The 23917-nt window shown below is 41.2% G+C and overlaps 1 protein-coding gene across 1 annotated transcript; it reads left to right on the forward strand.

Moving 5' to 3' along the window:
- The first annotated feature begins 5941 nt into the window (after positions 1–5941).
- LOC137622186 (uncharacterized) lies at positions 5942–22837 on the forward strand. The gene is made up of 3 exons (XM_068352626.1): positions 5942–7157; positions 20082–20257; positions 22111–22837. Exons 1-3 carry the CDS (start codon positions 6071–6073, stop codon positions 22228–22230), a joined length of 1383 nt encoding a protein of 460 aa, XP_068208727.1. The 5' UTR covers positions 5942–6070; the 3' UTR covers positions 22231–22837.
- The last annotated feature ends 1080 nt before the right edge of the window (positions 22838–23917 follow it).

Genomic DNA, 23917 nt, shown 5'->3' on the forward strand with positions numbered 1-23917 from the left:
TCGTGCTGCACCACCTAAGCATTTAGCTGCGCGCCAATGGTCTCTAGCATGCCAGCACCCTCCAGTGCACCAGCGCTCACCAGCATTACGTCAGCGCCCTCCAGCATTTCAAACCTTTCTAGAGCGTTATCGCTCGCCCCTGCATCAATGCTCTCCAGTGCTTCATTGCGCTTCGGTACCTTACCACTCGCCTGCTCGTCAGCACACTCCAATGCCCTAGCGATCTCCAGCGCATTCTGGTCTAAGGATCAACGTTTGCCAGCTCGCCAGCACACCTTCGCTCGCCAGCGCAACAGTGCTCTCCAACTTATCAGCGCTCCCGTGCAGCTGCACTCTCTTACGCGATGGCGCTCTCATGCACTGCGCCACTCTCCTGTATGCCTGCATCTCCTGCATGCCTGCGTCTCCTGTGCTCCTGCATCCCCTGCGCGCCTGCACTCTCCTGCGCGCCAGTGCTTTCCTACGCCCCAGCGCTCTCTAGCTCACCAGCGCTCGCCTGCACACCCACACTCACCTGAGCACCTGTTCTGGCATGCACACTAGTGTTCTCCAGCTTGTCAGCGCTCGCCTGCGCACCAGCGTTCTCCGGCTTGCCAGCACTCATCTGCATGCCCGCGCTATCCTGTGCACCAGTGCTTGCCTGCTCACCAGCACTCTTCTGTACATTCACCGGAAACTGTGCACCAGCATCCTCCTGTGTACCGCCGTACTGCGCGCCAGCGCTCTCCTGCACATTCTCTGGAAACTGCGTACCAACATCATCCTGCACAGCGCTTTCCTGCGCACAAGCCCCATTCCTCTCCCCGCAAACGCATTACAACACGCCCGCCAGGAAAAACAGGGAAGAGGCTTGACAGAAGGGTTCAAGATCCCGAAGATTACATCTTCCAAGGCGGATCCACCGCATCTACCATCAGTCGAGACTCCACACAGGGAAGCCTTGGTCCCTTTCTCTTTAGGAGGTTTTTCTGAAAGTACCACTGTCAGCAAACACGATCTGGACGTTGCAAACTGCCTATCATCAGCTCGCCTATCTCTAATTACCAGATCGCCAATCACTAGAACACCGACCGCTGTTCACTAGTCCGCCGATCGCCAATTTCTAGCTCATATTCTACCAATGAGAAATCATTAACCGACTGATCGCTAGATGACCGTTTGCTGATCGCTAGCTCGCCAATCGCCAGATCGCCAATCTTTCTCTGATCATTGACCTCCAGTCTCGCCAATTGCTAGCGTGCCGATCGGCGATTGCTAGTCGATAACTAGTTATCAGCTGCTGATCACTAGATCGCTGATTGCCAGCTCGTCTTTCTTTGATCATCGACCTCAGCTAGCTGATCTCTGACCAGCCAATCGTCAGCTTGCTAATCTCTAGCTCGCCGATCGTAAGTCCTCAATTGAACACTGATCGTCAATGTCTCACCGATCAACAACTAACGATCATTAAACCATTCTGCTGTCTTTCAGGGCTCTCCATGCCATTTGCCAACCTTCCTTGGTTGACTAACGAGACAGCCTTCACCTGTCTGTCAGTTACCATCTTCGGCTCACAGATCGCCGATTCACCGATCATTGACAGTTTGCTGTTCACTAGTAGTTTGTCACTCAGACTCACTAGTTAACCTCTGCCTGTGGTTCCCTAGATCAGAAGGCCTTACCCCCTTCTATCAGTTAAAGGAGTTCTCTCCCAGGAAAGAATCCTTACACAAGGTATCGCGTCCCATCCTTTCCTCCACGAGTCAAGACCCCAGCGTCAACAATCTCCCATGCAAAAGGATCCGCAAGGAGCTGTCTCTTAGGGTCGATGTTCACGCCATGTTGGAGAAGTTCAGACAAGGGGTAAGACCACAGGTCTTCATGTGCATGCTGGACCTAAAGGACGCATACTTCTAGGCCCAAACCATCCATCTTCTAGTTAGTATCAGAGATTCAGTTTAGACAAACAAGACACACCAGTTCAGGGCACTGTGCTTCGGTCTTTCCACAGCACCCATCCTAGGCTCACAGGATCAGCTTCCGTCTTCGTTTTCTGGACGACTGACTGACCTTAGCAGACTCTGTGACAACCTTGCGTTAGCACCGGACTCTTCTGAAGTTTTTTACCAAGATCTGGTAATCATAGTAAAACTTTGGAAGTCTTCCCTACTTCCCTCTCAGATGACTGGTATATCTGGGAATGATTCTAGACAACAATCTCTACAAAACCTTCTCACCAAAGACAGGATAACGAGACGAGAAGAACCTTCAGCCCAGAGTGACTATTTTTCCTCAGAAACCTATCATCCATGGCATGCCTAGCTTCCAACAGCAGCCTCAGGATTCGTTCTCTCCAGTGGCGGCTTGAGTATGATTGAAACCAGGCCTTCAATTCCCCAGGCATTCTGATCCCCTTGGGACCAAAAGCTTGGACGAACCTCAAGGGATGGGTGTCAGTCTAGAATCTACGGAGTGGTGTAACCTTCTCATCCTTCCCTACCCCTCGGACTTGATGCTGTGCTTGGAGACATCAAAAGAAGGGAGGAGGGACCATAGTGCTGCACTGTGTGACCTCAGGCCTCTGGATAGAGTCCGAAAGTATCTTCACTTAAATCTCTTAAGAGATGAAGGCTAACTTTCTGGCGCTTTCCGGCGCTCTCCAGCGGATTCTCGACGGTCTAAAGATCAACAATTGCCAGCTCGCCAGCAAACCTTCGCTCGCCAGTCCTTCAACAGCCTTATCAGTTCCTTAAGGGCCACTCAGTGGTGTGATGAGCGACAAACCCACATAGGGGCGCACATCAATAACCAAAAAGGAACTTGCGCGCAGCCTCTTCCCATCTAACAGTATAAATACTAAGATGAGCCGAAGCCCGTTTGGTACCACTATCAGCCTGCTTCATTCTAGACGAGAGGAATGTGCTCGCCGATAATCTGTGCGTAGCATCTCAGATAAGGTGTATCGAATGGTCTTTGGATCACCTTGTAGCCCACAAGTTCTGACTTTACGGGGTTCTCCAACTATGGGTCTGTTCGCAACACCCCTGAACCTCAGGCTTCCACTGCTCTCCAGTCCTAGACCCCAAGACTCTCTGGCAAGAGGCATGCCAACCACGGTTGGTACAACAACGATGTTTACGTCTCGTCCCTGTTTTTGTCTGAAGAGAAGAGTACTTAACAAGTCTAGAACATCGGTCAGCCTCTCAGTACCGTTATTAGGAATGGGAAAAAAAAGCACGCAAATAGAAGAAGTCCTACCATTCTCAACTTATGCATCAGAAACTTGAAGCCTTACTAAAGCTTCAGAACATAAGCTAGTTACAATTAACTCATAGAGCTATGGAGAGAATGACGACAAGAATAGCACTAAGAGAAGAGAAAAGAGCAACATGGATATGAGAGCAACATAAAGTATAGGATATTCTAACATGTAAGAAAAAAAATGGACAAGGTCAGACATAAAATGAGAGTGGCAGATAATAGATGGACATTAAGAATAAAAGAATGGGTCCCTGTGGATTGCAAAAGAACCATGGAAAGGAAGGGAAGACGATGGATTAACGAGCTAAGAAAACTTGTAAATATAAACTGGCATAGAAAGACCATATACAACGGATGTGTGTGTTGAGGGACATGTCTGGGTCCCTTGTCCTGCAGTGGACTAGCAAAGGCTGGTGATTATATAAAAATTTGAATTAATGTAGCTCCATAGAAAATTAATGAGGCTACGAATTCCTCTTGGCATCATGGAAATTATTCGAGAATTATCGATATAGTAATATAATTATTGGTGTCAGATGATTGCTTTGAGATAAATTTCATTTGAGAGAGAGAGAGAGAGAGAGAGAGAGAGAGAGAGAGAGAGAGAGAGAGAGAGAGAGAGAGAGAGAGAGAGAGAGAGAGAGAGAGATTGGGTTTATAACAAGCACACAGAATGCAAAGAGCAAAATGAATTATAAAACTGAAGAGAATTATCGATATAGTAATATAATTGCTTTGAGATAAATTTCATTTGAGAGAGAGAGAGAGAGAGAGAGAGAGAGAGAGAGAGAGAGAGAGAGAGAGAGAGAGAGAGAGAGAGAGAGAGAGAGAGAGAGAGAGATTGGGTTTATAACAAGCACACAGAATGCAAAGAGCAAAAGGAATTATAAAACTGAAGAGAGCATGTTTGCCAGGTTCAGTTTACAGGGTCATCCACTCATCACTAATTTGGTTTACAATACTTTAATTTATGGCCAAATAAAATATTTCGTAGACATTTTGTACTGGTAATTGTAACACGAGATGGAATGAAATGTTGATTTAAGTAGGCTATGTGTGCCTAATTTACAAAATTGTGAATGACTGCAGTATGTAGAAATATTTATTGCTTGGTACAAATTCACCCTTTTTTATTTCTTTCTTTTATTTAGCCATGAAATTCGCAATGTTTTCGCTTGATTACTTGTGAAAGTCAAGAAATCGAACATTCTAGGACGCAATACTTCGAATTATGTATAAAGTATTTTTAAAGTAAATTTATAAAAGAAAAAAAAATGCTGGTTGATAGAGGGACACTTTGGTCTTTGATATTTAAAGGTCATGTAGAAAGTGGACACATTTGTGTGAAAATCTTAGATAACATCTATTTCAATAATGAGTAAGTTTTCCATGTAAGTGATAAGATAACAACTTTAGATATGATTACCGAGGATATCAACATAATGACTAGCCAACTTTGGATATTATCTATAAGATCCGGAAGATCTTATAGATAATATCCAAAGTTGGCTAGTCATTATGTTGATATCCTCGGTAATCATATCTAAAGTTTATGATAATCAAGAGGAATTACATATAGTAAACTGTTTATGAAAATAACTTTACTGCAGTCATTACTGCATGAATACGGTTTTCATTCACGATATATTATGAAACATTACAAGGATAGAATCCACAGTTTATAATTAAATATGAAGCAACCAACAGAGTTGGTAGCCTTGCTATTACAAAATATACATTCACAAGTCAATAAAAAGAACATCATGATAAGAGAAAGACTCATTGAATAAATATACATTCAAATGCCTATAACATAAACTATAACATATGTATTAAGTGTGTTAAATTCGAGATTGATTCAAGGTTGACGCAGAGCCTTTACAACGGCACCTTTTAGTAAGCTTACGACGTATTTTAGATTTAATTTCGCTTTACTTTGTATCATGTTGTCTTTCTCCACATCATGTACAAAATTTCGTATATTTCTTTCACCTAATAGAAATTATCCTTAGATTTTCTTTGTATTTCATGTAAGCTTGTTGCAGCTCATTTTACTAAGTTTTCTATAATTTCTGACAGTGTAATAAAAGTAGTTAAACCATCTTCCTTATTTTTCACAAAAATACATTTACACACCCCCCTTTGTGTATTTATAAGGCTTGGTTTTAACGTAATTAACCTTCCTCTAAAGTATAATAATAATAAAAATGTACAGTCACATATTGTTCTTTAATTTCACTTTCTGTATACTTTTAGGCTCATTTATTTTCTAATTCTTCTTTCCATTTTTTTTCAGTATCCCACTATATTGTTTCTAATTTTATTTCGGTTTTGGACATTCCTCTTTTAATACCATAGATATTTATGTTTTCATACTTTGCTGGTATTTTCCAAAACATTAGAAAAAAGTATTAGATTCTATTGACTTTAGTCAAATAAGAGTCACTAATAACTAACCTTCAAGGGTAGAAGTTTCTCTCGGGAGTGTTGGCAGCCCTGCAATGTTTTGGACAGGGTTGCCAGGTTTTCTAAATGAGGAAAGGTCAATTTCTAATCAACAGAGGCTTTAAAAGGTCAACCCATTAATAGAAAAAGGTCAAAAATATAGTATTTAAGGGCCGGCTTTTTTCATATTACTAAATGCCAACCTATCTAAATACAAAAGGTCAAATTTGAGTTTTTTTTTGGCCGGAAAAAAGGCCAAACTGGCAACCCTGGTTTTGGAGTAGTAAGATGGCCACTTGAGTCCTGATTTGTTTACGTGCCTGTATCCCCGTCAAATGGCTGTGTTTTGCCAAACATGGAGACTTTTAGTTAGTCTCGAGGAAAGATGATGAAGAAAGTGAGCTTGTCGCAGCTATTGAGCCGCAGCAGCAGGAGGGCAACAAGCACCAGTGCCAATGGTGAAGTATTGTTGGTGGGGGGATCGGCGCCTCCTACCGCCCCTACTTCTTCCACCTCTTCGCCCTCTCCACCTCCACCCTCGACGTACGATCCCTCCATCAACAAGAAGAAATCCAAAAGCGGCGGTATTTTGCAGACCCTGAAGAAGAAAATCACGGGCAAGTTCGACACTCTACAGAGCAATAATGCCTCCTCCTCCTCCTCCTGCACCCCGAAGAAGAGCAAGAGCTTCGAAGGGTTGTCGAACAGCTTTGGCGAGTCTTTTTCGCAGTCGGTGAGCGAGGAGTCGTCCAGCGATGGCCTCAATGCTAGTGGTGGGGGGCAGCAGGCGCACAAGGGGAAACATAGCAAACGTGCCATAAGGCCTATACAGACTACAGTCACCCGGCAGAATTCATCCTCTCACGTCCTGACCGATTCAGAGTCCGAGTCCATATTAAAACTAAGCCATGGGGGTGAACTGGTGATCAAGCCCTCCAACAAAATTAACGAGTACTCTGTGTCTCAGTCGAAGAGTTCGGCGGCGCTCTCCATCCATAAACCCAATAACATATCAGATTCGTCTTCGACAACGCTGTCCGACAGCATAAAGGCAAAATTCAGTGGGCATGACCATAAGATTAAAGTTCCCCAAGTGTTAGTGGAAAATGTCAGTGGAGAGCAGTTGGAGTGTATGACGAACAGGAACGCTGTGCCGAGCTTGGGCACGAGACAGAATGCCATTTCGGAAACATCGTCTCCGCAGTCGAATCGGTCCGGCTGCGGAGACTTGTGGGAATTGCAGAACTCTAATTTGGATGCCAGTAAAAGAAGTCTTGCGGAGGAACTGTTTCGCTTGGCGAAATATGGATGGTATTGGGGACCAATCACGCGAGCCGAAGCAGAGGAGAAACTGATGGACCAACCAGATGGGGCCTTCCTAGTACGAGACTCATCTGATGACAAGTATCTTTTGAGTTTGAGCTTCCGATCTTTCAACAAGACCTTACACACAAGGATTGAGCACAGCAATGGTAGGCAAACTTGAGATCATGTAGTAAGGCTGGTATACCGTAAGGCTTAGTCGCTAAGCCGTATAAGCAAGCTCAGGTTGCCTAACCTAACTGCGCTTGACATATGTTAATGTCTAATGTCCTGTAGAATTTTATTATATACTGTACTGTACATGCATAAGTCATTGAAATTTAGAAAAAAATTTTGCAAATTGGGTTTAATTATGCACGCCGTTAGATATTCTTGTCTGTGTTTAGCCTATATTGTAGTGTGGTAGTTAAGTGTACAAGATAAACAAAAAAAAATTTAATAATTTGTAACTAAGTACAGTATGGTCCCATAGAATTCCTGTTTTGGTGAGGAACTTTGCCGGTAGGAATAATGTTGCAAAGATAATTGACGCGATAGGTTATATGGAATTGGCATCGTACATCATATTTCACAGTGACAATGTGTCCTGTTATATTATGCCAAACCCACTATATTTATTAATGTTATTCATGACAGCAGTTGTTTTATCATCTTTATAATTAACAAGTGTACAGTAGTAGGATAAAAAAAAAATAAGTCAAAATTTTACTACAGTACAATATTGCTCAAATGTTTCTTGGGTAGTTGGCTTCGCTCTAAATTCATAAGTTTCTTGAGTAAACGTACTATCCAGAAACAAATTATGATGACAAAGACATTCTTACAGTATTTACATGTAGGCACATTAGTGGTGATTGAGTGTACTGCACAGACTAATTAGGACAGTTTTTGTAAGATTACAGTAATTTTCTTACCAAGCCATAAATATAACATCCCATACAAGCTACATGTCGCTTTAGAAAAAGGATGTACTGTAGGAATGTGCAAGGTCAAGAGTAAGTAAAGTGGGTGCACTACCATAAATTTCAGACGGCTATTTTTGTAATGTCATTCTGCTTTATGATTAACTCCAATTTGTTTTTGAACTACAGCTCTAATTTATTAATGAATTACAGCACTGACGCATGCATTAGAATATATTAAATGTTTGCAGACAGTTTAATTAGCATACCTATGCTTTTTTATTCATGAAAAATATGCTGTCATGACTCTGGGTTACGTGTATACACTATTTTGGGCTGTTGGTCTATTGCTTGTGGGGTCAGGTTAGGTTAGGATAGATCAAGATAGAATGTCTTTGGCAACTTTGAAAAATAAGAAGAATTTTTAGGCAATGGACTGATAGTTTGTATACTGTAATATATTTTAGTGGTTGAATACTGTATAATATAACTATTTTTAAGCTTTCATTGTCTCAAGCTAAACTAGAGTGAAATTTGGTTGTTTTGTGTGCCAAATGAAATTTTTCATATGTTGATTTGTATTAACACAAATACCCCTGTACCTGGAGAGGTCAAAATCAATCTGGACATAGAATTATTCCTACTTGTTTACAAACCTTTCATACTTTAAAATAAGGAACTTTTTCAGCATACCTGGAATAGCCATTGTATTCATTAATGACAGATGATGAGCGTAGGCGAGTAGCCTAGCTCAGCTCCCCACATGTCGGAAGCTCTTTGGCTACAATGAGTACAGACATATTGTTGCACCATTGTGTGGCAGACACACAGACTTACCCTGGGTCTTTAAGATGCTTTTCAGATACCATTACATCCATCCTCCAGGAAATATCTCTTGTAGTGGTAATAGTCAAAGTCCTTCATTTAAAGGTTCTTTGCTTTGGCCAGTTGAAAGCACCCCAGGTCTTCATGAGAATCTTCAAACTAATCTCGTTTTAGGCTTGCACCAATGGGATCCGCCTACTCCATGATCTGGATGGTTGATTCTGGCAGAATTGGGAGAGGAACTCCTTCGCTTTCGAGATCAGGTTCTCTTGTTTTATCGGGATGTGGAGTTAGGATAACTCGGAAGGTGTCAGTCCTGTCACTGACGCAGAGAGTAAGCAATTCTAACATAGCTCACCAGTGCCATGAACTCTTGGGGCACGTGAAGTCTCTAGAAAAGTTGGTGCCCGGAAGCAGAGTGTACCCAAGGACTCTTCAATAGGAGCCAAAAATAATCTTGGACTCATCATCTCGACGATCCATTCTTCCCTGTAAGAGTAAGAGAAAAATCGAGGAGGGACCTCAGGTGGTGGTTGGAGGAAGAAAACTTCCACAAGAATGCCCAATCTTGCTGCCTTCTCTGGAGTTCTTTCTTTTCTTGGATGATTTCAGGGGGGGGGGGGGGGAAGCCCACCTAAACCATCACATGGTATCCAGCTCCTGGGCGGAGGAAGATTGCGGGAATCACAAATGTCTTGGAGATGAGGGTAGCTTTCCTTTGCTTTCCAAGAGTTTTTCCGCCTTCCAACAGGTTACTCAGTGGTGTTGAGCAACAATACCTGTGTGGTGTTCTACATGAATTAATAAAGACGTACAGTTACCTCTTGGTCTTCACAGGTTTTATCTTTGTATATTTGGTCATTCGTAATGCAAAGAACCATGTATGCCTAATAACCTATCAAATAAAAAAATCACATACAATCAGCCCTCCTTATTAGCAGGAATTAAATAACAGAGACAGGCATAATAAGCGACAATCCGCGAACACTTGATTCCTTAGGGTGTGTTAACTCTCGCTGATACTGTAGTGTACGAGTACTGTATATTTCAGTATTATATTTACAATACTGTACTATCACTACAGTACAGCTTAATTAGCTAAGGTAACACTCTTATTTTATATACAGTACTGTACAGTAGTTATATATCAATAACACTAGAGTATTACACAATGAATGATTTTAACAAAATATAAATAAAACAAAGTATCACTACAACACTACTGACTGTTTACATATGAAGTTCTACACTGTAAGTCTGAAGCATGATGCAATTCTTTGTGCCATCGACTGTTTGGCGCGTCAGGTAACGTAATGTACGGTATCACATTTTATACCAAGATCACTATGAGCACACTGGATATATACTGTACAAAGAATCCTATAGGTGGTACCCCCATAAGTGACATTTGAAGGTTAATTTTCTTTTTATCTTGACTGCTTTGTTATCAACACTTGCTTGTAGGTTTTGCTAGGCAAATCTTGATTTTTCAATATTAAACTTACCCGATAATCATGTAGCTGTCAACTCCGTTGCCCGACAGAATTCTATGGAGGGATACGCCAGCTATCACAATACTAGAAGGGGGTGTATTTACCAGCGCCACCTGTGGCCAGGTATTCAAGTACTTCTTGTTGACACCTCCTCAATTATTCCTCTGTCGTGCTTCCGGCAAGACGTTCTGGGATACGCTTATGTTCTTGGAGTATTTTCACGACTTTGGTGAAGTATTTCTCTTTGATTTCGGCTGTCGCTTTACTGGAAACTTCTATATTAGCTTAGTTAGCTTTTGGAATTAATTTGATTAATTATGGTGACGAGAGAGTATGAACTCTCGTTCACCTTTCAATGGCCGACCCTTCCCTTAGACGGAAGTGTTGGTGTCTAAGAGAGTATAGACTCTCTTTCTTAATTTTGCTTAACGAAAGTTATAGATTTATTTTATATCTCTCCGCCTCTTATAGGCCTCTTCGATTAACTTCCTTTTATTATAAACTCATTAAAATTAATTTTTATATTTGTTTATATTCGACCTTCCTAATAGTAGGCGGTCTTTTACCGAAGTTAATAAACTTTGAGCCCGTCATTTCGGTTTTACCTGTTAACATATTATGCTATTTCCGCCACAGAGTTTGAAAGATTTTCTTTGACAGTCTCGTACTGTTTTCAAAGTTGAACTAACGTTTTGTTTTGTCTCTGCAGTTGTTGACGTTCAGAACGTTCAACTTGCACTCTATCGTTACGATAGAGAAAGAATGTTCACGGTTTCACGTTGCAGTAAGAGTAACCGTGTCTAGCGTTTTGTTCATTCTTTCTTTACTTAATGGTTTTGATCCTAATAAAGGACTTTTCAGTTTTTTCCTTTAACAATAATATGTTTTAACGATATATATGTTTGGGCTCTTCTCTCAGGTTCTAAGTCAAGAGAGAGAGAGAGAGAGAGAGATAGAGACGGAGGGAGAAAGAGGATAAACGTTTCATTCAAGCCTGCCAGGCGTACGAGTAACGTCGTTATCGTTTTTGCTCTTCTCCCTAGTCTCTTTAGGGGAAGAAACTAAACGTTTCTAGAGTGATCTAGTGTTTAGTCTCTTTCCAACCACTGAATTATCTTTCATTAGATTTTTCTGTTACATTGTAATTCTGTTTTCGCAATTACTAACTTTGAGAAAGGATAGAATTGCGTATTTCAGGTACAAACCACTTAAAGTTTCGAGTTCAGTGAAATAAGTGCAAACAGAAATCAAAGTGATAAGTGATTAGTGCGTGAGGGTACTTTTGTGCGCGCCAGTCGTCCTCCCAGTCCGGGACCTCTTGCAAGCTCCCAAGCCCAGGGGAGAAGCAATGTCGAAGGGCATAAGGGTTCAGCAGGCCTTGATCGGCGCACAGAAGTATTCTCGGTGGTTGTGGGCGTGTCTTACCGAGACCGTCACTCCCACCCGCAGACGATTGAGCCCTTATTTTGCTCGTCTGCAGAAGAGATTAGGGGAGAAAATAAAGGCAGAGTAACGCTGGTCTCAGGTCTCAAGACCTCTTAAACGTTAAGTCCAGACCTATGCCAGACGTACGAAGTTAAAGTTCACAACCCGAATGCAGTCATTGGGTTAGCTCTGACTCTCCTCAGTCATCAGTTGATTACACTCCGCCTAAGAGGAGTAAGGTTCTGCCACAACAGATCTCTGCTGTTAAGGCTTTACCTCGGCAGAACTTAGTGTCTGCCGACCCCAAGTTAACTCTACTGCAGTCCATACAGTCACAACTTTCGGTCTTGATGCGTGAGTGTCGGGCTGAGAGTGTTGCGCCTCCGCCTACACTCCCCCCCGCCTATGATCGCTCCGCCTGATCACAGTACCACCTGCCAGGCGTACGATGTTGTGAACTCTACTACAGTCCATGCAAGCACAGCTTTCGGACTTGATGCGTGAGTGTCGGGCTGAGAGTGTTGCTCCTCCGCCTCCGCCTACACTCCCTCCACCTACACTCGCTCCGCCGGATCGCAGTACCATCTGCCAGGCGTACGATGTTGTGGACTCTACTACAGTCCATGCAAGCACAGCTTTCGGACTTGATGCGTGAGTGTCGGGCTGAGAGTGTTGCTCCTCCGCCTCCGCCTACACTCCCTCCACCTACATTCGCTCCGCCTGATCGCAGTACCACCTGCCAGCAGTTCCACCTGCCAGGCGTACGATGTTGAGCCACGTGCTGAGTTTGCTGTTCCCTGTGGTGTTCAGCCTCCGCCTTCCTTAAGGCAACCTTTACATTGGGATCAGGAGGATTATACCTCTCTTCCTCCGCCTCCACTTGCTGCTCCACCAGTGATGCAACACTCAGTTGAGGTACAACAACCTCTCTCGTCCATGAGTCAGTCTCCTCAGCTCTCGCTGCAGCGAGCTCAACCCTCCACAAGGCAAGCACCACAACACCTTAGCCTTGCGCCTCAGGAGCCTCAGCTTGCGAGACATTTACCTTGTTCTGCGCAGCCTCTTCCTCATCGTGCTCCGCTCACACCACAGGAACTGGAACTTGCTACTCCGCTTCCGCCAACCGCTCAGCAAGCGCACCCTTGGGTTCAACCACTCATGCTAGGAGGCAGCCTCCTCCACCCATGCGCCTTCCTTCTGCTTGTCTTTTATTCAGCCTTTGCAGACTGAGCCTCAGGTGTTCCCTCATCGGAGTCTTGAAGAGGAAACCACAACTATTGTTGTTCCAGCTCGTTCTGACTCTGCTGTTCAGCATACCTTACCTCCATTTTCATACCATGGTTTAAACCCCATGCAAGCATGCATAAAGCACTCTAGCACTGGTCATGGAATTTCTGAGAAATGTTAAACGCCATGCACACGCTCTGCTTTCCTTACAGCAGGCTCTGCTTACAGCAGGCTCTGCTTACTACATGCTCAGCATACAGCATGCTCTGCATTCAGCATGCTCTGCATACAACATGCTCTGCATACAGCATGCTCTGCATTCAGCATGCTCTGCATACAACATGCTCTACATACAGCATGCTCTGCATACAGCATACTCTGCATACATCATGCTCTGCATACCTTACCGCATGCTTCTCAACACATCTTGGGTTGTTGCCAACTCACTAGACTGTCAAGCAGTTTCATAACGTTGCCTTCTAGTCTGCTGCTTTTGCACCAGTGAACCCTCACTCAGAGAACTTAGCTTTTCTAGGATAAGGTCCCTGTAGATGAGAAAGTTCTTTTCTCCCTCCTTCTGATATTCCCTTGAGGACTCTGTCATTTGGAGGGAGTCTTTAGCTGCATAACCTTTTATGGACTTTTATTTAAGCATAACATGCTTACAGGGAAGGTAATGGTTCCACTTCAGCCGCTAATCCCGTCTGTTACCACACCTGCTCCCATAGACCTTGAGCTGTGTTGCATGACATGCAGTCCAAGCTTAGTCCTTGTTAGAGGATTTTTTGTTTACGGAGTCAATGTGTCACGGGGAAGACGTTCAACAACCAACAGAAGGGACTTGTTGTGACGCAGTACGGCAACCTCAGCAACCCGTTAAGGAGTTGTCTGTACGACCCAGACAGTCTAGACAGATTAGGGTTGTCACTGTACTTCCTCGCTTGCCCTTGATTGACAGTTTACAGACTGTGCAGCAGTATCATGATCTTGTGTCCGGCTCCGTCAGACGACTGGCTTTTAAGAGCTCCCACAAGTCGTCGCTGTCTGGAGATTTTCAAATGGACTATGGATCTGACCAAGGAACTGGGCCTCCTGGTCAATTTTGAGGAGTCTCAGCTCGTTCCATCCCAGACCATTGTCTCCTTGGGTATGGATCTTCAGAGTCGAGCTTTTCGGACTTGTCCGTCGGCCCCAAGGATCTTCCAAGCCCTAGAATGCTTCCAGAGCATGCTGAGAAGGAACCGATGCTTAGTCAGGCAGTGGATGAGTCTAACAGGGACACTTTCATCGCTGGCCCTGTTCATCGAGTTAGGGAGACTCCACCTCCGCCCCCTTCAGTATCATCTAGCTGCTCACTGGATAAAGGACATGACGCTAGAGACGGGCTCAGTTCCTGTTTCCGAAGAGATGAGGTCTACTCTAACGTGGTGGAAGAACAGCATTCTTCTCAAGGAAGGTCTACCATTGGCTGTTCAGACCCCCGACCACCGTCTCTTCTCGGACGCATCGGACACGGGCTGGGGTGCGACACTGGACGGACAGGAATGCTCGGGAACATGGAATCAGGAGCAAAGGACACTTCACATCTATTGCAAGGAGTTGTTGGCAGTTCATCTGGCCTTGATAAACTTCAAGTCCCTCCAGCTTAACAAGGTGGTGGAGGTGAACTCCGACTACACCACAGCCTTGGCTTACATCTCCAAGCAGGGAGGGACTCATTCGAGGAAGTTGTTCGAGATCGCAAGGGACCTCCTCATTTGGTCAAAAGATCGAAAGCTCACGCTGGTAACGAGGCTCATTCAGGGCGATATGAATGTCATGGCAGATCGCCTCAGCCGGAAGGGTCAGGTCTTCCCCACAGAGTGGACCCTTCACAAGAATGTTTGCAGCAGACTTTGGGCCCTGTGGGGTCAGCCAACCATAGATCTATTCGCTACCTCGATGACCAAGAGGCTCCTCTTGTATTGTTCTCCGATTCCAGACCCAGCAGCAGTTCGCGTGGATGCCTTTCTACTGGATTGGTCCCATCTCGACCTGTATGCATTCCCGCCGTTCAAGATTGTCAACAGGGTACTTCAGAAGTTCGCCTCTCACAAAGGGACACGGCTACGTTGGTTGCTCCCCTCTGGCCCGCGAGAGAATGGTTCACCGAGGTACTGCAATGACTGGTCGACGTTCCCAGGACTCTTCCTCCTAGAGTGGACCTTCTGCGTCAACCTCACGTAAAGAAGGTTCACCCAAACCTCCACGCTCTTCGTCTGACTGCCTTCAGACTATCGAAAGACTCTCAAGAGCTAGAGGCTTTTCGAAGGAGGCAGCCAGAGCGATTGCCAGAGCAAGGACGACATCCACTCTCAGAGTCTATCAGTCTTAATGGGAAGTCTTCCGAAGCTGGTGCAAGGCCAATGCAGTTTCCTCAACCAGTACCACTGTAACCCAGATTGCTGACTTCCTGTTACATCTAAGGAACGTAAGATCCCTATCAGCTCCTACGATCAAGGGTTACAGAAGTATGTTGGCAGCGGTTTTCCGCCACAGAGGCTTGGATCTTTCCTCCAACAAAGATCTACAGGACCTCCTTAAGTCTTTTGAGACCTCAAAGGAACGTCGGTTGTCCACTCCAGGCTGGAATCTAGACGTGGTCCTAAGGTTCCTAATGTCATCAGGATTTGAACCGCTCCAATCAGCCTCTTTTAGGGACCTCACATTAAAACTCTTTTCCTCGTGTGCTTAGCAACAGGTAAAAGAGTAAGTGAGATCCACGCCTTCAGCAGGAACATAGGTTTCACATCTGAAACGGCTACATGTTCCTTGCAGCTCGGTTTTTTGGCTAAAAACGAGCTTCCTTCCCGTCCTTGGCCTAAGTCGTTCGAGATCCCAAGCCTGTCCAACATGGTGGGGAACGAACTGGAGAGAGTACTTTGCCCAGTTAGAGCTCTTAAGTACTATCTAAGAAGGTCAAAACCATTACGAGGACAATCAGAAGCCTTATGGTGTGCTATCAAGAAGCCTTCTCTACCAATGTCTAAGAATTCAGTTTCTTACTACATCAGGCTTCTGATTAGAGAAGCAAATTCTCATCTGAAGGAAGAAGACCTTGCTTTGCTGAAGGTAAGGACACATGAAGTGAGAGCTGTGGCTACTTCAGTGGCCTTCAAACAGAACCGTTCTCTGCAGAGTGTTATGGATGCAACCTATTGGAGAAGCAAGTCAGTGTTCGCATCATTCTATCTCAAAGATGTCCAGTCTCTTTACGAGTACTGCTACACCCTGGGTCCATTCGTAGCAACGAATGCAGTAGTAGGCGAGGGCTCAGCCACTACATTCCCATAATCCCATAACTTATTAACCTTTCTCTTGAATACTTTTTATGGGTTGTACGGTCGGCTAAGAAGCCTTCCACATCCTTGTTGATTTGGCGGGTGGTCAATTCTTTCTTGAGAAGCGCCAAGGTTAAAGGTTGTGATGAGGTCCTTTAGTATGGGTTGCAGCCCTGTATACTTTAGCACCTTTGAGTTGATTCAGCCTCCCAAGAGGAACGCTGCGCTCAGTAAGGAAGACGATCTTATTAAAGGCAGAGTAACGGTTCAAGTCGACTTCCTTACCAGGTACTTATTATTTCATTGTTATTGTGGATAACTGATTATATGAAATACGGGATACTTAGCTATCCTTTAGTCTTGTACACTGGTTTTTCACCCATCCCCCTGGGTGTGAATCAGCTACATGATTATCGGGTAAGTTTAATATTGAAAAATGTTATTTTTATTAATAAAATAAATTTTTGAATATACTTACCCGATAATCATGATTTAATCGACCCTCCCTTCCTCCCCATAGAGAACCAGTGGACCGAGGAATAATTGAGGAGGTGTCAACAAGAAGTACTTGAATACCTGGCCACAGGTGGCGCTGGTAAATACACCCCCTTCTAGTATTGTGATAGCTGGCGTATCCCTCCATAGAATTCTGTCGGGCAACGGAGTTGACAGCTACATGATTATCGGGTAAGTATATTCAAAAATTTATTTTATTAATAAAAATAACATATTTATTTGATTTTCAGTCTGGTGTTTATTTTATTAATGGGTATGGCTTTAAACACCCTCAGGGTCTTCTCATACTATATGTACATATAATCAGGCACCACTCTTCGCGAGGGTTGGGTAACAGAGACAGGTACGACTTCGCAAATACTTCCTGACCTAGGGTGGGATAATTCCTAACCTAACTTAACTCGCTACTCACTGCCTACTCTTGGATAATTAACACACTATGTACTGCCTAATATTGTTTTTACTTTGACTCTATTACAGTATAGTTATTCCTATCTAGTAATAGTGTATAACACTTGCTGATACTGTAGTGTATATTACTGTAATATAATACAGTGATACCTCTGGATACGAAAGTTTCTGCTTACGAAAAATTCAGGATACGAAAAGCGATACAAAGATTTTTATGCCCCAGTATACGAAAAAAAATTCAGGATACAAAAAGCTTACGAGATCCCAACTCGTCGCCGAGAGTACAGTACCTTTTTTTTCAGAGTATCAACCCTTAATTTAGGTGTACAGGTAACAATACACCTTCACTGATCCAAATGCTTTACATACAGTACCGTAACTTTTATACAGTAGTAAAGAAAACGGACTGTTTTCTTAGGGCTTGGAGGAGATAACTAGGCTATAACTACATTATTGAATAATCTCATGGTGGTTTCTGGAATGGATTAGGCTGTTTTTAACGGTTGGGTTAATTATTGAATGATAGAAATGGCTGCATTGCATGTTTATTACTACAGTTTAGCGTGTTTATGAAAGAAAAGGTGTCTTTTCATAAGACTTAGAACGGATTAGGCTATTTACTGTACATGTAAAACGCGACTCAGGATACGAAAAAATCAGCATACGAAACAGTATCCTGAGGCATCACTGTACTGTACTATCACTACAGTAAAGCTTAACTGTACTATAAGTGTTCGCTATTTTCGTTCAGGCGACTTGACTCGCCACACATGTAGCCTACATTTATAATAAACAACATCGCTGTAATTCTGTATTGTACAATATGCTTAAAATTTTAAATTTACCAAGTAAACATATTTTGTACAATGACTATCAACCATTTTCATTGAAAGTTCTATGCAGCAAACTTGAAACGTGCTGCAATTTTTTATGTCATCTTTTGTGAAGTAATCTGACATCTACAGTAACCTGGTAATAATATTTATCCCATTTCTATTTCAATGGGTTAGAAAATTGAAAGAATGATAAAAGTATCGTTAGTGACGTTGTAATCATTGCGTAATCCCATACAGCCACAATAACAACCGAACAAAAATAATCAGCTGTTTTGCTTGCATGTCAATCACTGTACAATTTTTTTCTACTCGCACAGTAGTTTGGAAGGATAGACTTAACAACATATATGCTGTGTAATCATATACTGCAGTTGTGTATTTAAGTAAAATGAAAATAAGAGTTAATTTTATCTTTATAGTACAGTATTACAATACTTCCGTCACCAAAAACATATGTTTTGGACAACTCGGATTGTTTACATTTTTGCTAAGAGATGGCAGCACAGTAAATGATGGTTAACGAATATGTGAACATTTCTAGAACTCACAAATTGTTGTAATTTTATACTTTAACAGAAATACAGCTTATTTTATGAACTAAAAAACAAATATATAACAAAGATTATATGTGGTAAAAGATTTATGATAAATCTGGTAAGAGATTTATAATAATAGTAGTAACATTAGGCTGGTCTTGAAATTGCCGTTTGTCATTACATGCAGTATATGATAAAAACGCTTTTTTTAAAGTAAATTTTGGGGTTTGTCCTTTACATGGGGTCAACCTATACTCTAGAATGTACAGGATTTCAAATAAAACTATTTTTATTATCATGCTAATTGGAAAATGATAAAGTAATAATGGTTTCATTTAGGAAATATGAAATATCCTTCAGTAGCTTGCCCTAATCAGTTGATTTGAAAAGCATAAATATAAACAATGGAAAAGATTGTAATAAGCTATGTTTTTATCGATAAATACAATAATATGTCAATATTACATGCATTATTACAGTATTGGGTACAGTTAAGCGAAATACCATCGGGTTTATTTTAAATGTATCTAATTTTTTACCACAGTAATTGGATATGCAGTGTTCAACAAAAACTGGGATGAGTTGTGTAGATAGGGTGCAAAGCAAGAGCTATTTGATATCATCGCGTCGTAATATTTTTTTACCGCGAATATTTAATTTTTCATTTAATGGGTATTGCATCTCTCCAAGTCACGTATAAGTGCGCGGACAGTGTGGGCTGACTATACTGTATAGCGTACTACACTATGCCAGTCTTCAATGGTACATTACTATCCTCAAGTACTGGAATCTTGTAAGTTTCAAGATTTCATTCCACCCTCCATTTAATTTTTCTCAAATGAGCCTTCCTCGTAGTGGACATAATTTTTTTCTATGGTCTCGACTATTTTTCACCTAGTGATGGTTATGACTTGGGTGCAGTATTATTGGTAACAATATTTAAGCACACCGGAGATCAGTTGTCTGTGACATCTAGTTAGGAGGCTAGGTTCTATGGGTGGTGAGTATAGTCTGTCAATTTGTTTTCCCCAAAAAGTAACTTTGTTTCTTACCAGGAAACATTGGTGGTTACTTGATCTATGGCTACATTGTAGAATTTACTCTCTGGAAGTTTTCTCTGGAGACCTGAGTAATTACTAAGCAAAAAATGCAGTTTCTTGAACTGAAATAGTTTTTATCATGAAACCTTGCAGATATACATACAGTAGTTACAAATCCAGTTCTAAATACTGAAGTTACAGCATTTCAGGACTTGGAGGTTGCCTTATGTATTTAGGCTCTATGTAATTCAAGTACATCCTACAAATAGTTGGAGGTTTAATTTAGTTCATAAGATATAGTTGTCTTAATATGGAAAACTGTATTAACAGTTTTTTATAATGACTGTTGTAGACCAAAAAAAAAAAAAAAAAAGGAAAATGTCAAAATATTAGTAGGAATAGTTCAGAGGAGTGGGAATGGTTTCTTAATTTATAGGAGTGTTCTTATTTGTCCTTGATATGACCATGGTGATTTATGTAAATAAATTATTCAACAGGAAGAAAAGTTTAAATATTAATTAATTTGAATTCCATTATTTCAGGTTGGTTCAGTTTTTATCCTCATCCTGAACATGAGGGCCACACCAGTTTAGTAGGACTCATAGACCATTGCATGAGTCACTCAGAATCAGGAGTTTTCTGCTACTCTCGTGCGAGACTTCCTGGATCGCCGTCCTTTCCTGTGCGGCTCACAAAAGCGGTATCTAGGTTCACTCAGGTAAGAGACTTGAGTTTAAGATGTACCTTGGGAATGTTGAGGTAAAGCCAATGGTTGTTTAATAACAAAGTTTTTACAGAAGCAATTCCCATTATGGCATTAGACAGAAAATTAATTCCCCCCCCCCCCTCTGTACTATTCTTTACTCTAGCTGCCTGAACCCCTTCAGGTTTAAAGCCTTATTCTATCCCCTTTACCATGATTTCCGGGCCTTCCTACAGTAATAGTTTTTGTACCGAGATTTAAGATGAAGTAAGTATCAAGACATGTCATAAAATGTCTGGGGCTTTTGTGTCAATTTTTTTATATGATGAAATAAAATGGACTAACTTTATCATGGTTTCAACACTGGACGTTCACAGAGATGGCCCAAAATACGGAGTTTTAATGAAGTGCAAAAATTGAAGATATTTAATAATTTTTTTTTTCTTAACTTCACCAAAGGATGAGTAATAAAGTATTAGACTGATGATGCCATGCTAGTTATTTTGAGATTTTTATTAATGATTGTACCAAAGTTATTGGTTTGCTAATTTTAAGTTTTCACATTGCAATTTTTTTTTCATGGATATTAAAATAACCCATGATTTGTAATAAAAGAACTATTTGAGGCTAATGGTTTACAGTACAGGTACATATGACTTGTGGTTTGCAGTGCATTTTCATGCTAGAGCACTCATTTAATAGTGTACCATTGTTTGTACAGTATAACATGATTGGGAAATTTCATATTTTGGTATTTTGAATTTTATCGCAGTAACAAGTCTGATTAGTATGTAACTAAAATTAGCGAGAACACTGTATAGAGTACAACTTCACCACGCCAAGCAGTCTTATTTTGCTCTTAAAACTCCACTGCGTACTTTAGTCTTAAAAATCTAACGGCTTTGTCTTTGTGTCATAACCCACATGTCTCCAAGTTTCATTGAAATTGGTTTAGTAGTTCTTGCGTAATGTTGTTCACAAACAAAAACAAATATTTTCCATTTTTAATTATCCTTAAGATTATAGTATTGTATTATCAAAGTTGCGGATTCAGCCTTGGGTCATATCCAATAGGACTACCAAGTTTGGCCATAATTAGTAGAGCACTGTATTTTTTGTATCACGTTGCTCACAGATAAACTAACAAACGAGTGAATACACACCCTTCGTAAAGATTTTGGTGAAGGCAATGATACCACACCAGATCCTTCTAATATCTAGCATATTAAATTTAGGGAAAATGAATAGCCGTAACTTCCTTAACCTCTAATGCCTTAACCGTTTTATCCCCAAAGGACGTACTGGTACGTTTCACAAAAGCCATCCCTTTACCCCCATGGACGTACCGGTACGTCCTTGCAAAAAAATGCTATAAAATTGTTTTTTTCATATTTTTGATAATTTTTTGAGAAAATTCAGGCATTTCCCAAGAGAATGAGACCAACCTGACCTCTCTATGACAAAAATTAAGGCTGTTAGAGCAATTTAAAAAATATATACACCAAAATGTGCTGGGAAAAAAATAACCCCCTGGGGGTTAAGGGTTGGAAATTTCCAAATAGCCTGTAAGGTAAAAGGGATAATTAATGGGAAGTGCTAAATAAAAACACTGACAAAATATGTTTTAGTTATTAAATTTTCTTACCTAAAAGTATATAGTTTTAGGTAAAGTACATATATCTTATTTTTTCCATGGGTGTAGCTGATTGAAGTTTTTTGGAAGGTAGATACAGTATTTTCTAAATACTTAAACACATAATTATTGTGATTAGAGCTCTGAAACACTCATAATAATTGTGATTTCAGCTCAGTACCAGAAAACAGTCGCTGTGTGATGCCACTAATCTTGAGGTGTTATTGTATTTCAGGTCCGGTCTTTACAGTACCTGTGTCGCTTTGTGATTAGGCAGTACACACGAGTAGATCACATCCAAGCCTTACCTCTTCCAACAAGAATCAAAGGATATCTAGAAGAAGGACACTTTTAATCTAGTGATGGATGGGTGTTTTTTTTATCCTCATTTCAATAAGTATGAAGCTTGCTTTTGTTATTTCAATTGTAACTTTTGCCTTGAAGCAATGCTTGTGATTTTGATACTTGGGCGCAGCAAGGATATTGACTTTGCCCTTTTTTTCTTAAGCCTTCGTCTTGGAAAAGTGACAATCTTCAGTTGCCATTATCAGTGTAGAATCTTTTGTTAATCGTTTGAAAGATGTGACGTATATGATTTTCAAAAGATCCACTTTTCAAGCTCAGTAAAGATGCTTTCAATATATCTTTAATTTATTTGCTGCACTTATTTCCACCGATATTGATATGCTTTAGGTCTTAAGTTCCCCATATTTTTTTTTTTATATTTCTATTCAAGAGTATTGGATATATGTTGTTAACTCTTTCAAAGTTTTTGTGTTGCTTAATATTTTAGATGAAGCCTGTTTTAAGGTCAACAGATGTATTTGATTAGTCAGTTACTGTAATATGTAAAAAAGAATTGATACTTATGAATAGTAACTCAGTTATGCCAGATTAAAGGTTGCAAGAATACCAGTGAAATGTATATCTGTGTATACAATCATGAAAGTGTTATATATTGTATATAAATTTTAAGAAAAGCTTTAATCTGTGGTTTTATTCTTCATAACTAACTTTACAGATAAGGGTATGGTTGTATGAATTAAAATAAATTGTAATTTAAAATTATGTGCTTAAGGGAACTAATTTTTTCTCACCCAGAATTAAATTATTTGTTCCAGCACCTTATACAAACCCTTTATCCCTTTACAGTGGATATTTCAGTGAAAGCTGAAAACCAGCCAAAGGCCTTTTTAGATAGGTGTCACTACCCACCGGTAATTAGTAGGGGGGTAGACCGGCCACTCGCTCACACCTGCACCAGTAACGAAGTTATTTTTTAATTCGGCTTGGTAGAGAACGTACGTGCTGGAAAGAACTATCTTTGTCCTTTGTTCCAGAATTGGTGGCCAAATTCCAGTTGATCACAATCTCAGATTTGTATCTTTCATGATCATGTCTCTTTAAGAGGTAACTGATGATATGTTACTATGTCCCGTAAGAGCAGTGTGTAAATATTTTAAGAGAACGCAGTACCTTAGGCCTAGAATCTCCAATTTGTTTGTGAGCACTAACCACTCGAAGAAATGAAAAATGTATCGAGAAACACTTTCTGGTTGAGAGGAACTATCCTGAGAGCCTAAAAATACTCAGGGGAAGAGTCTCCAAGGGTCCACCCTCAAGCACATGATAAACGTGGGCTTGCCGCAACCATAGCGTTAAGCAAAAACCACTCTAGCATAAGTTCTTAAAGCTTGAGTTTGGCAGAGAAAAACCACTTACAAACTATAACCTTAGAGACTGCACACACACAAGTCTTTAGACACCTTTTCTATAGGCCCTAATGTTGCTGCACAACAAATAATCTAACGAAGCTCTTATCTTGGGCATCTGTTATTCTTTGCATTTATAAGGGGATGTAATGGGCACCAAGGCAGATGGTGATCTTGATTGGACTTGAAGCCTTCCCTTGGACTCCACTTAAAAATTACAGTAAATAAAATTTGTAGTTTTACTCTTCCTTTCAGGGCAACTGTAACATGAGGCTCTGCGATGTGGTTTTGTCTGCACATTGAAGGGCACTGATGTGACACCATGTCAGC

The sequence above is a fragment of the Palaemon carinicauda genome, chromosome 29, assembly GCF_036898095.1.
Source record: "Palaemon carinicauda isolate YSFRI2023 chromosome 29, ASM3689809v2, whole genome shotgun sequence".
Taxonomy (NCBI): domain Eukaryota; kingdom Metazoa; phylum Arthropoda; class Malacostraca; order Decapoda; family Palaemonidae; genus Palaemon; species Palaemon carinicauda.